Source organism: Salminus brasiliensis, chromosome 1 (genome assembly GCF_030463535.1).
Source record: "Salminus brasiliensis chromosome 1, fSalBra1.hap2, whole genome shotgun sequence".
In the NCBI taxonomy this organism is placed as follows: domain Eukaryota; kingdom Metazoa; phylum Chordata; class Actinopteri; order Characiformes; family Bryconidae; genus Salminus; species Salminus brasiliensis.
In genome coordinates this window covers 85,547,459-85,561,675 of record NC_132878.1, presented here as the reverse complement: position 1 = coordinate 85,561,675, position 14,217 = coordinate 85,547,459, and the positions used below count along the sequence as shown (strand labels likewise).

Below are 14,217 nucleotides of genomic sequence, written 5' to 3'. Positions count from 1 at the left end.
AACCAACACCAAAACCTCATCCCATCTGTGAAGCAAGGTGGAGGCAGCATCACAAATATGGGCTGCTTTGCTACCTCAGGGCTTGGACATCTTGCAATTATTTAGGAAACAACAAATCCCAAGGCACATCCAAACCTTTTACAGGAGAATGTAAGGGCATGCGGGTGATGCAACAAGACAATGACCCAAAGCACACAAGATAATCAACTAAAAAATGGTTGAAAAGAAAAGAAGATTTGTGTTTTGGAATAACCACATCAGTCACAGGAGCCGTGCGTCACCCTCCCAGTGTTGGGAGCATTGCATGTAATAGGGGAAGAGTATGTATGGGTTTGGTAATTGGCGATCCAAACTGGCAAATTCTATTAACAGGTACAATAAACGTTTAGCTAGGGGGGATATACAGATTATTGAATTCAGGCCTGCACTGTGAAAGTTTATTTAATGTGCTCAATAAAATATATGAACAGTACACATGCATGTGTTATTAGTTGAGTTAGATTGTGTTTGTGTATAATGCTGACTTAAATAATGATCAGATCACGCTTTATTAGTAATCAATGCAGTAATCCAGGTGATTCCAAATGGTTCGCTTACTTGTTCTTTCAACTGCATCAATACAGCCAAAGAAAAAGAAAAAAAAAACTACTTTAAGCTGGTCAGGTCACCACCAATACTACATTGTTCCTGTTTTGACTTGCCTGGGGACTGATTGCTGCTTAACTGCACTGACCCCCTACACTGGCAGTCAGGGTCACACCCTTCTCATCTACTTTTTTCATTCCTGTCTCCTCTACATTTGTCCTCCCTACTTCCCTCCCCTCCACAATTTGTTCTCTTATCACTCACTGCAGTCCTTCACCTTCTCATTCTGCAGCAAAAGCAACATTTCATAGAGGCAGAGCCCGACCCTGGCAGGGCAGGATCATCATTCATCAAAGCTAGTGGCTTAAACACACACACACACAAACACAGAAGAAATGGCTAAACTGAAGCACAGACAGAGATAGAAGGTCTTACCTGCTGTTGTTGCCGACTGGCGCTGGGTCTCTGAGGTTGGTGGAGCAGCCAAGTGGACAGAACAGGATCTACATTCACAGCAATGCCTTGCACACTGACCAGCATCACTGCACCTGCAGTACAAACACACAAATACAAATCATTATATTAGTAATGCAGCATCTACAAAATGATTCAGCAGGTTACCAGAAATAGATAGACTTATGGAACCCCATACTGTTGTGTTTAATTAAGGTTCCCATTTAGGTAAAGGTTGCAGATCCAGGGCTTCATGAATATAGGGAACTAAGGAAAATTGAGATGTTGATGCTGCCATGCCACCGCTCGCACGCAATCAACTCTGACAACACCATTTGTGAATAGTGGAGGGGATGGATGCAGTGTTTGAGTGTCTCGTGTCTGCGTTACCTTCTTGTTCTCTTCTTCAATTTTATACACGTATTATAGTGTCACCCATTTATTTCTAATGACTGTCATTTTTTACCAATAACAACAGCAGTGGTGTACAAAAGTGAATTAAAACACAATGTAATGTTCAGAAAATGTTCAGATGCCACATGTGGACAAAGTCATGGAAGCGCATGATAATCAGATTACATGAACCATATTTTTCAGAGATAAAATATGTAACAAATTCAAATTTGACCATAACACAATAGGAGGGTGAGTTAATGACTGCCCAGCTGTCCAGCCTGACACTGATTGAAGTCTGACAGTCATGGTCTCCTGCTACCTACCCCAGACTAGTTACCTACCCAACATTCCTGGCATCTGCTACAACTAATGCCTTCACATCTTCATCCTGATGTACTAGAACTTATATACATGTATACACTTGTATACATGATGGGACTAATTCAGCATTAGTATTAGTGTTAGTACTGCTAAGTACATCAATAATAATATCAATACACCCAAGCATTAGACTTGTAAGGTAACTTTAAAGACAATTTATTTTTTATGTTATTTATTAGAAATGTATTGTGAAGTGGTTTTAACCAGAGCAGGGTGGTCCCTCTTGTGTGTCTTAAGTTTTCCCAAAGTTTCTTTCTCCAGTTTTTTTTTCTTGCCACTGTCAATTTGACTTACTCACTCCTCTTTGTCTTATTTCTGGATTTCTGTGAAGTTGCACTGTAAAAACACTAAACTAAATAAACTAAATAAAGTTGCTTTACTTTATAATTTCCAGAAAGGACTCTCAACATACATGACTTCAAATAATGGGTTTTGCGAGGTATGTTTGTTTAAAAAGAAGACGTGTCACTCGTAACTGGTACAGCATCAATGAGCATTTCCAAATACATATTAGGTCTACACTATATAAACAACAAATTATTATTGATAAAGCTTTTTTTTTAACTTTTAAGCAGCATTAAGGCCCTCATGCTGATGCAGGTGTGAAGTGAAAGTTAACTCTGGGAGTGAGACTATTCATAATGTTTCAAAACTTTTGACTAGTCAGTAGCAAAGGATTTGTGCATGTGTGTGTGTGCTCTGTAATTATCTTTGGAGCCTAGCGCTTATATGACTTTCCATGTAATGAGACTAGGGTTCAAACCCTCCCTCAGGGAAGCACACTACTACTCTAATATAAGATGATGAGACACAGTTCCTAAAGCAACATTTCCTCCAGTCTAATTACAGTGATGTTGTGCATGTAGACCCTATCCAAAAACACACACAAACAAACTGTGTCAGAAACAGAAATCAGCACTGAATATAACATCCCATCAGTAGTCTCAGCAGTAAGTGTGATTTAACATTAGATCATACATATTGTAAAAATAAATTAATTAATAAACAAAAATTTCAGTTTTTGTAGTTTCTTTTGAAATTTACTGTTTGTTTAAAACACTCATTTTGTTTCCTGGCCTCTCTGTGACCTCACTTAAATGGTGTGGTATTACACTTACTGACTAGGCCTACATGGTGGGGTATTACCCTGAACCAGTTAAGATGATCAGTGATGCTTCAGGGAAAGTGGACCAATTAGAAATAGCTATGCCGACTGGGACACTTCAGTGTTTGGAACATAGCAGCAGTATGTTTAGTAAACTGGATATGATTACTATAGTACTCTGTTGCATGTTCTTAGCAAGTAGTTTTTTCTTCAGCATATGAAAGGCATGCTCAACTGGATGCAGATCAGGTGACTGACTCAGCAAGTCAAGAATGTTCCAGTTTTTAGCTGTGACAAATTCCTTCACGGTCTCACTGTAGGATAAGGCACCTTTCAATGAGTCTGAAGACATATCCTAAACTTGCGCTGGAATGTTTCTATACGAGTAAGAAGTTTTTTGCTACTATCAGTAGTTAAATCATGGCAAAGATGAGCCAGAACACCCCCTCCACCATGTTTTAAAGATGAGGTGATTTTGGGCAGTTTCTTTTGGCCTCTGAACTTACTTGTCACTCTCATCTGTCCAAGTGGTTTGCATCTTGCACTGTGGCCTTTGGTTTTCTGTTCATGCAGTCTTTGAAGACATTGAGAAATTCACACCTGCCTCCTGCCTCTGAACTGTCAGACAGGTGTATGGGGAGGAGTTCTTTTGTCATCAGTTGTGAAGGTCTTTCTTGGCCTTGTCCTTTTTTTCTTCTTAATAACTTTCCAAATAGGTGATCTTTGTAAACATCTGAGAAGTTCTTTTCTATGTCTCAATCATTATGGTGCACTGAAATTGTGCATGGAGAACAGCTATATACAAAAAGTGCTGTAATTTCAACATGGTAAAATTAAAATGTATAAAAATATTTCTGAGAAGGTGCAATTCAACCACATGTGTAATAAATAGTAATAATTAGAACTTTGGAAAACAAAATGGATGTCCTAGACATTATAGAGGGCACTATATTACTTCCTCGTATTTATTTATTTGTTTCCTGGTTTTATGGAACTGATTACTACATTACAGCTCTCTGTGTCTTTCATAGGCACATGCGTTGGGCTGTAATGAGTGTGTAATGTGCCTGCTAGGCACTAAAATACACTGGATGTTATATGAGCATTCAAAGCATGTCACAGAGCCAAAAATAACATTTTCTTTTGATAAATGCCTGTGGAACTTGAGACTTTCTAAGGGTTTAGCTGATTCTTAAATAATAATCTTCACCACCAGGCCTGGACTGATCTAATGGCCCAGGAGTGCAGCCATAATCACTCCCATGCCGCTGGGATTAAGGAGAAATCTCCAGAGCAAGCCGGAATGCCTCAGTCTTCCGATAAGAGAACACTCCATCCCACAGATGAGTTCCGAAACCCTTCAGAGGGGCTTTTGGAATCTTTTACTTCAAGCCCCCGAGGAGTGGCAGCTAAAACAAAAAAAATTCAGAAGGCTGACTGGTTTTCACAATCAAGGTCAAACGCGGCCAGCGTGTTTCATGTACACAAAAAGACATGTTTCATCTATAGTCATGCTTTCACTACCTCGTTCAGTAATGGAATGGAATGGACATAGATGCACAGCGCTGTTAGTGAAGTCGTTCTTGTGTGGGTACACCTCGAACAGTTTGTGCTCAACTGGCAAGGAGCTTCAGTCATAAAGACTGGTCAGCTGGCAACGTCCTACTCTCTACAAAACCTACAAAAAGGACATCAGTAAATAGGGCTGGAAACTGAACAAACGGTCAATGATACATGTTTTCTTGTGAAAATGAAAGACAACTGACTCAGAATGCCAAATGTCCACACCTACACTCTTAAAAAGATGCGTTAAATGGCTATTTGAGAGATGCTATGGAGGAACCACTTTGGCCCAAAAACAAAAACAAACATGGTTCATTATGGAATCATAAGTGTTTCTTTTGTGGTATTGCTCAAATAACCATTTAAAACACCTTAATTTGAAGGGTTTATGCACTGAGATGAAATTATACTAAGGTTACTAGTCTATTAGATACTAAATGAACACTTTTAAACCATCATGAAGAGATGGGGGGGGGGGGGGGTAGTCTCTTCCTGGATGTCAATGCAGTCATCTACCATAGTACTCAATCAGCCAGATTAAAAAAGAAATGCATATGAAGAGTATAATCAATAAAGCTCTTCTACCCATCCATCTCTCCACAGATCCTATCCACTTTGCTACCAGACCTGTACCTGTACACTGTATCTCAACATATCTCCTATTCTCTAAAATCAAAATGAACTACAAAGCTGATGAAACACATACTGGCAAGAGAGAGAGAGAGAGCGACAGAGAGAAAGAGAGATAGAGACACAGAGACGGAGACAGAGAGAGAAAGAGAGAGAGAGAGAGAGAGAAAGGGAGACAGAGAGAAAGAGAGATCGAGACACAGAGACGGAGACAGAGAGAGAAAGAGAGAGAGAGAGAGAGAGAAAGGGAGACAGAGAGAAAGAGAGATAGAGACACAGAGACGGAGACAGAGAGAAAGAGAGATAGAGACACAGAGACGGAGACAGAGACAGAGACAGAGACAGAGACAGAGACAGAGAGAGAGAGAGAGAGAGAGAGAGAGAGAGAGAGAGAGAGAGAGAGAGAGAGTGTGTGTCTGTGTGTACTCCTTGACCCCAGGCTAAGGTTAAACCATGATTCTACAGCCAGAGCCTTGAAACCATCACGCTGGCCCTGGCCAACTGCACACATGCGCCCGCACACAACTTCATTAACACACACACACACACACACACACACAGAGACAGACAGTTTGTATAGTGTTGTACTGTATAAAGCTTCTGTAGTACAGCACACTAATCTTTGCTGAGCCCTGCCGAACACCACGGTTTAGGGACAAAAGACAAACACCACAGTCTTTTCAAAAGTAAATCAGTGACCATACACTGCACACAACATGCATGCGAAGACTCAATAAACTGTAGACATTTCAGAGAAAAACAAACAGAACTGAGTAAATGAGACTCTAAGACCATAAAACAGTCAAGTAATTACCAATTATTTCTAACCTTACATGTGAATTTGCCTGCCAGCTGTGAGGAAACTGAAGCTGAACAGTGGCCGCTCACTTTTTCAAAACCAAAAATGCCATTCATTATCTAATTTCAAAGTACTTCATTATCTAAGTGTTTCAAGTGTCCAATCACAACACAGCTTAAACATGTGGAATGTGTGGAGCATGAAATATCCTGGAAAACCAAAAGATAGGTACAAGGTACTGTACAAAGGGTACAAGATACATAATGACTATAAAGAGTAAATAAACTACATTTCCCACAAAGGACTTGGTTTCAACCAAATCACCTCCCCTCCATTTACATTTGTGTATATGTAAGTATTAAAAGTATTAAAGTGGGGCAGCCATGGCCTGAACGTTAAAGAAGCAGCTTTGTGAACAGATGGTCCCCAGATCAATCCACCAACCAACGGGATGTGACTGAAGTTCCCCTGAGCAAGACACCTAATCACCAACTGCCCCCCAGGTGCTGCAGATAGGGCTGCATACCACTCCGGACATGGGTGCTCACTGTTCTCTTTGTGTGTTTGTGTGTGTTCACTGCACGGATGGGTTGAATGCAGAGGATAAATTCCTGTGTTTGCAGCACAAATAGTGACTGAGTGGTTCTTCCTCCTCCTTTATTAGTCATGATATAGTTTTGTCTACATAGTGTTTGCATTTGACAGTTTCTAGTCCATTTATTTTATCCAGCATCAGCATGTAGAGGAGCTTGCTGGTATATCAGAGACTGACACACAGACTCACTTCTGTACGCATTGGAATTTTCTGGTTCTCTATATGGTATTTCTATCGTGCAATGTATGGCACGCTGATATGATCTGTGTGAATTCCACACACTGTTACCTCCTGTCTTTCGTACTGACCCTGACAGAACTGACGGCCTTCCACCCACACAAACAAACCCCATTACGCAGCTACTGACCTGTGGTGCTTTTCACCCTCTCCAACACTTTTCTCCTCATCTCCAAATAAACACATCATATCTAACTGACAGTGGAACCGCATATACAGCGTGCTGCAGCTGCTAGCTGATGGAAGCCACTTTGCTTCAGGCTTTTTGGCAATAAACTGTACAGTTTGAATTTTCATGGCAACAGTGTCCTCTCTGATTGATAAAACTCGCATTTAGAACGTATGGTTAGTGTATTTCTGGGACTGATGGCTAATGGCTTTAACAGGAGCACACATTATTGCCTCACTCTCTCATAGCTCATGGTAAGCTTACTATGATGCATTAATATTAAGACCCTAACATTAAAAGTCCCTATGGCGATAATAAATGGAATATTTACTTCTAGAACCAGACTAAAAGTTTTGAGTGCACTGCATTATGGGTACTGTAGTGAATTTGTACTTACTGTCCTAACAACTGTGATTATTACAATGATGCAAAAGTCCAACACATTAACTTCAAGAACTGACAGGTGAGGTGAAAAATAATGAGTATCTTCATTTACAGCGGCATCTGTAAAAGGGGTGGATATATTAGGCAGCAAGTGAGCAGGCTGTTCTTGAAGGTGGTGTGTTAAAGCAGGAAAATGGACAAGCACAAGAACCTGAGCCACTTTGACAAGGGCCAAATTATGATGGCTAGACGACTGGGTCCGAGCGTCACCAAAATCAGGCAGGACCTGTGGGGTTTTCCTAGATAAAGTGATCAGTACCTCTAAAAGGGTCCAAAAAGGACAACCAGCACTCACTGATGTGATCCATGAAGGCCCCAACTCAGAAGAGGACTTAAATGATCTGCTGCTGCTAATGTCTTGGTGCCAAATACCACAGGACACCTTCAGAGGTCTTGTGGAGTTCATGCCCCGAAAGGTCAGATCTGTTGTGGTGGCACAATCGGGAGCCCTGCTTAATATCAGGCAGGTGGTACTAATGTTATGGCTGATCAGTCTCTCTCACCCATGGACCGGTGCCACTGTAACGACATAATTAATGTTATTCACTTCACCAGTCAGTAATTTTAAATTATAGCAAGAACTTTCCATGCATTAAAGTATAAAAAATATGTTCATCTACTCTGTCTACTTCTTTTAATCAGTGATGTTTTTACATTTGTTACACAAGTTCCTACTAATCCAACACACTTCACTTCCACTTACCTTTCACAACTACTACTGATCCACTGAGAGCCAGAGTGCCAGAACCCAGAACCCACCCACAGTTTGGCACCTGAACTGAGTGAAGTTGATAGCGAGAGTTGAATCAGGGTTCAGTAAACATGAGCTGAGGTTTATTAGGGGTTAAACTAGGGTTCATCAGTGATTGATTTTGAGTTCAGTGAAGGTGAACTTGGGGTTGTGAGGCCTGTCAGACCACTGGGCTCCCCCCTTGAGAACACAAAGTATAGACGAAGTATGAGCACCAGCTAGAATGCTGTGTTCAATTATGTGACTTCCCCTCTTCTAGGCTTATAGCAGTACTCCGTGCACTGCACTCCTAAAAATAACCATGCCAAGTGGAAGCCAGAAGAGCTTGTTTAAGTTATATCAGATAAAAAACAATTTTGGTTCCCTAAAGAACCTTTCAACAAGTTCTTAAAATAATACTTGATGGATTGCAGCACCTCTCCTCTAAATCTATAAATGAAAAGTAAAGGAAATACATTCAGTACAGTAACAAGAACAACAACAAAATAAAAATAAAACATAAACAGTGATCTATTACAATCCCAGTAATAATTTGAAATGGTTTTAATAATCTCACTGTTAAACAAATAATGTAAGTGGTTATTTGCCAGTGGTGTCGAAAAACTGGAAAATGCAGACTTGTACACTACACTTAAACAGTCAACAAACTGTATTTTTAAATGAGAAACTAGTGGTTCTAGACAGGTGGCAAAGCTGTGTAATGCTTTATGTGCAAGAATAAGGGCTTTATTTCATTCACACATGCAATTCTGTGATGTGTGCTGAGCATTACCAAGGGACAGGGAGTTACAGTAATCTGGTCTTGGGGTTTTGAAAGTATGAACAAGAGTTTCAGCCTCTTCAGTTGCAGTTCATCCATGATTCAAGAACATTTATACATGGGGGTAATGGACTGGGAGAAAGAGCTTTGGTAAACCTGCATAATAGTTACATTTAAGATTATGTTGCCAAATAATCTTGCAAGAAAGAAAAATAACCACTACTTTCTCATTTGAATCTTCTGTTCCATCTTACATAATGCAGCACTTACATTCTGCCACCAGAACATAACTGCTACACAATTTGAGTTGGAATGGAAAAAATTATAATAATAAAAGAAAACCAACTTCAGCATAACAGGCTTGACGTAGGTATGCTTGCATACTTTTAGGTTTCCTGCGTTCAGCCACCTTGTCAGAAGTCCTGCTATGTCTGTTATGTAGCACACGGCACTGCATAGAATCCACAGATTTGGTCCCTCTTGAAAAAAACCCTTTCATAATGGCTACTGTAGCTCGACACTTACAGGTAATGCCACTTTAAAGCTATGTAGTCATTATTAGCTAATACATTTTAAGGAAATGAGAGGGAGGCCAAATGACAAGATAGATAGAGGGTGAAATATCTGTCTTTAATCAGATGGAAAGTGCTTAATATGCAGGGAGCAAATCTAGCCCAGCAAGATTACTAGAACATTTAAACCAGAAAACTAAAGGCTAGTTTTAGATCTGAATCTCTGTATGCTGAAAAAAGCGGAATCAGGGAGGGTACCTAACACAGGAGCACTTACATCTGAAGCCTTCGACTAACCCCATCAACCCACAGTGTGGTCTCTATGTGGGCTCAGTTATATGAGAAACCTTATGTACAACATTATGATCTTCTAATCTTATACAAAGCATTAAAGCAATAAATTACACCGCTCCCATCACAGCGTTAGAAAAGCAGGTTTACAGCTTTTTCATTTCCGTCTGTGGTAGTCCAGGAGAAACACAGAAAACATGCACATCTTCCAGCCCTACAGCTCTCATCACTGGAACATGGCGCAATCTCCAAAATGTTGATTTAGCTATCATACACACATATGGCACTTCAAAGCTGCCTCACAGGAGACTGCTGTGGAGGAGAGAAGACTTTAAAGTAGAAGATAAAGAAATCAGCAAAGACATGTTCCTGTTGAAATAATGCCGTAGAATTTGGCACACAGTTGTTGCAGGCTTGTAATTTCTAAACAATAAGGAACAAGGAGTTCTCTTTAAGCATTTAAGGACTCTGTACACCATTTTGACAGTAAGCTGATTTTTTTCAAATGTATTTAAGTAATCAGCAGAACAGCATATGGACATATCAATATTTGACAGTCTTTTAAACAATACCTATAGATGAAGGGGATGTAATTACATTACCATTGCAAAAACAATGAAAATGTGTCATTAATTTAACAAAAAAAAAATACAAAATGCCAATTCCTACAAAGGAAAAAGTTAAGACACCCTATGCCACAACAGCGGGTATTTCTCACTTTGGCTGAAATAACACTCAATTAGAGGTTTCCTATAACGGTCTACCAGTCTCTGACATTGACCCACTCCTCCATGCAGAATTCTTTCAGATGTGTGATGACTGAGGGTTTTTTTCTTGCTTACATTTCAAATCACCCCACAGCATCTCAATAGGATTAATATCCAGGCTTTGGTAATTCCAGAACTTTCTCTTATTTGAGCCATTCTTGGTGGATTTACTGGAATGTTTTGGGTCATTGCCATGTTGCATGGCCCACTTCCAGCTTCAACTGTGGCAGGAGCTAACTGTAGGTCCCATGATGACATTTTAGAATTGCTGGAGACTTGTTTACATATCTTGTGGTCTGCTCTTGGGCTGAACTCACTACGATGGCATGACCTGGCCATGTTGGTAGTTCTCCACTTGTAAATTATTTTGCGGATAGTGGAATGACCGATTTTAAATCCCTTTCCAGACTCATCTGCATCTACAACCTTCTTTCTAAAGGCATCAGATAGTTCTTTGGATCTTGCCATGCTCATACCACTCACTTCAACAAACAATCAACAGCAAACCAAATTAAATGTCCATGTCCATGGGGTGTCCATTTTTTCCCCACATGACAGTATTGGTCACTTTCTTTTGTCTCAGTAACCAATTTACTTTGCAATGAGAACTGGGGTAGAATCTGAAATGTAAGAGAAAGGGTGAGACAGACACAATGTGTTGCTGACTTCAATGTCTGTTGTACATGCTGGGCCTTCTTTTTTCTCTAGTCTTTTCGCTCTCTCATACTCGCACACACGCGCACACACACACACACACACACACACACACACACACACACACACACACACACACACACACACACACACAGCCATGATTCTTCACTTTGGCTGTTGGCTAGCTGGGGCCAGAAGTAGAGTGATTTTGAGTGACTGGTTGTTAAAGTGACGTTCGGTTCTTAGAGGCTTCAATGGACACAGAGGTTGCACGGGGAGATAAAGAGCTTCCTGAGCGGCCCAATTTGTCAGCACATGCAGTAGTGAGCATGGTGGGCTTGAGTGCCTCTTTACCCGCTGAGAGCACCCTTTTATCTTACACTTGTATACGTTCAGAGGAAGGGGGAAAAAGCACTGTGTGTACACGTGCCGTTTGCTGGAGTGTATGTTTATGGGAGCTGGGCCTGATGGGTTCCTACAACGGTGCAAAGGACTGTACCACCCACGAAGACAAGAACAGGCCCCTGAAGTGCTGAAGGCTTTTATAACTACTGTGCTGCACCATGCCACACACGGCACACATACAAACACATGAGCAATGCACATAAGCACTGAAAACCACCGATTTGCTAAAACAAAAAGGTGAAGTAAGCACTGCTCTGGCCATTTGGCCATTGGCCATTTGCCTAAAGGGAAGGTTTTAATGGACATTATTTTTTTAAAATAAAATGTCAACATATGAAACAGGATTCCTCTTAAAAAAATAAAAACAATAACCTAATAAAATGGTGTACAGTTGCAAGTAAAAACCTGGAATTCTCCATGCATTACTAATAAAATGTGGTCTGAACATTATTAAAGTCACAGTTATAGACAAACACTGTCTAACTACACTAACAACATGCACGCATTTTATATATCACACAGAGTAAATAACCACAGTGCAGGCTAGAAAAAAAAGTAAGTGGAGCTCTGTGTTAATGACTTCTCTAAGAGTTCATTTTCAAAAGGTGCTACAAATAATGAGATGGGTTGGAAGGGTGGATTTCACAGGTGCTTTACCCATTAAATAAAGGCATAAAAAGCCTGATGACTGACAAACCTGTTCTGATCAGCGTGCCTTGATGCAAACAACTTTCAGAAGACCTGAGAAGATGCATGATGCTGGAAATGGCTACAAAAGCACTGCTAAAGAGCTGGATGTACATCAAAAGTTAGACTACAAGTAGAGAAAATGAAGGACTGTTGCTATTCTCCCTAGTGGATGTCCAGTTTAGACCACTTTTTATTAGTAATCAATGCAGAAATCCAGAATTTCAAATGGTTCACTTACTTTGTGCGTGTGTGTGTGTGTGTGTGTGTGTGTGTGTGTGTGTTTATAGAGTGGGAAAAATATCCAGCTTCTAATCCTAAGAGTTCCTCCACATGAAGGCTTTAGACATGTGAATCATTCAATGACGCAGATCTTATGATGGAAGGGGGGTGTGGACAGAGAGAGAGAGAGAGAGAGAGAGAGAGAGAGAGAGAGAAAAGGAGAAAGGGAGCATGTACTGTTCATACAGTACTGTCTGTACAAGGTCAGTATGAAGCTTTCATCCCTGCGTTATGTTATGACAACATTATCAACTCAACAGAGACAGATAACAAAAGGCCAATCAGACGGTTGTAAATTCCATGCCAAACTGTGGTTGGTGGAACCAGTAAACAGTGATCAGGAAACAGTGCACACCTGCAGTGCTTGCAAGTATCTGAACTACCCCCCAACTCCAAACCCCATGATGAGAGATGGCCTTACCCACAAGGCCACATCAAAGTCCCTCCTGATAGTAAGCATCACTTCTTATCTTCACCTTTTCTCATCCTCGATCTGATGTTCAACACCTTCCGACATGCATGCGGCACACGGCGGCACGGAACAGCACAAGCAAAACAAAAGGTCAGAGGTATGATGGGGGGGGGGTTGTTGGGGTTGGCTTAGAGGGGAGGGGAACTTGCATACCATGCAAAATACAATGCCAGACAGTCAGGTCTGCCTCTTTATTTCCCTGTCCTGCAGCTCTTTCCTGTTTCCTAGGAGTCTCTTGGAATAGTTAGGAGCTACTGCCCAGGATCTCAGAGCATTAGGCTCGCAGTCTGGAGGTCAGAAGATCAGCAATGCAAGGAGAACAGACAGAGAGCTGTAACTCAGTAAGGGGGGGGGGTGTCAAAAATGGCTCTTTTGACTCGGGAGCTCCTCCCTCTGACTCAAGAGAGGAGCACAGTTCTGGGCCACACTGGAGCTCTGACTCCTTTAAGCAGTTAGGAGAGGGGAGGATTAGAAGGTGCAAGTGAATTATTAAATGGCTCTCTGCACAGTGGAGAAGTTGCTTGTCAGTTCAAGGTATGGTTGTAATGTCACTGTCGTATTTATTAGAACTAAATAAGGATTGTCTTGTAGCTACAATGACAGATTCATGGAGCTGGAACTGGAGCCGACGTCTGCAGAGAAATATAAGGTGCATAAGAGACAGACAGAGACAGAGAGACAGATATTGTGGCTAGAGAAGAGAAATTAGTACAGAAGATATCCTGCATTATACTGTCTGCATACTTTTAAATCATATTCCTACTGCTGTATGTGTAAATGAAATAAATCTAATACACGATGGATTCAAATCAAGTTGATTTCCCACTGGTTATTAAACTCAAACAGAAGTAACTGTTGTGATATTAAAGGGGACTCACTTTCACATTTTGGGATCTGGAGTGCTGACCAACACGCAAACTGTGAAAAGATAACTCTCAGTTTTTTGGGAGCTGCCTCACTCGCACTAGAATTATACCACCCCCAATCTGAGTAACTCCACCCACTCTATTTGTGCAGGCAGAGTTTTAAAATGCAACCATGTGTCAAAATTGTCAGGTTGCAGAGTGCATTTTTTGTTTGTTTGTATATCAGTTTCAATAAAAAAATTAAATAAAATAAATTTAATAATTAGGAAAAAAAATGAACTCAGGGTGAAGTAAAAGACAGCTAACTAGTGCAGGGACAAATAAGATTAGTTTAAGAATTTGTGTAGCTGGTGGAGTGGACAAGTTCAAATTAAAGGTGTGGGGAGAGGAGGTGAGCAGTGGTTGTTATGGGG

At 40.7% G+C, this 14,217-nt stretch overlaps 1 protein-coding gene across 3 annotated transcripts in view; it reads right to left on the bottom strand.

Moving 5' to 3' along the window:
• LOC140565583 (intermembrane lipid transfer protein VPS13B-like) overlaps positions 1 to 14,217 on the bottom strand; it is a 215,532-nt gene that overhangs the window by 113,480 nt on the left and 87,835 nt on the right. For all 3 annotated transcript variants that reach the window (XM_072691586.1, XM_072691577.1, XM_072691596.1), the window contains exon 20: positions 1,021 to 1,133. In XM_072691586.1, coding sequence (XP_072547687.1) covers positions 1,021 to 1,133 — 113 coding nt within the window. The remainder of the gene's footprint in view (positions 1 to 1,020; positions 1,134 to 14,217) is intronic.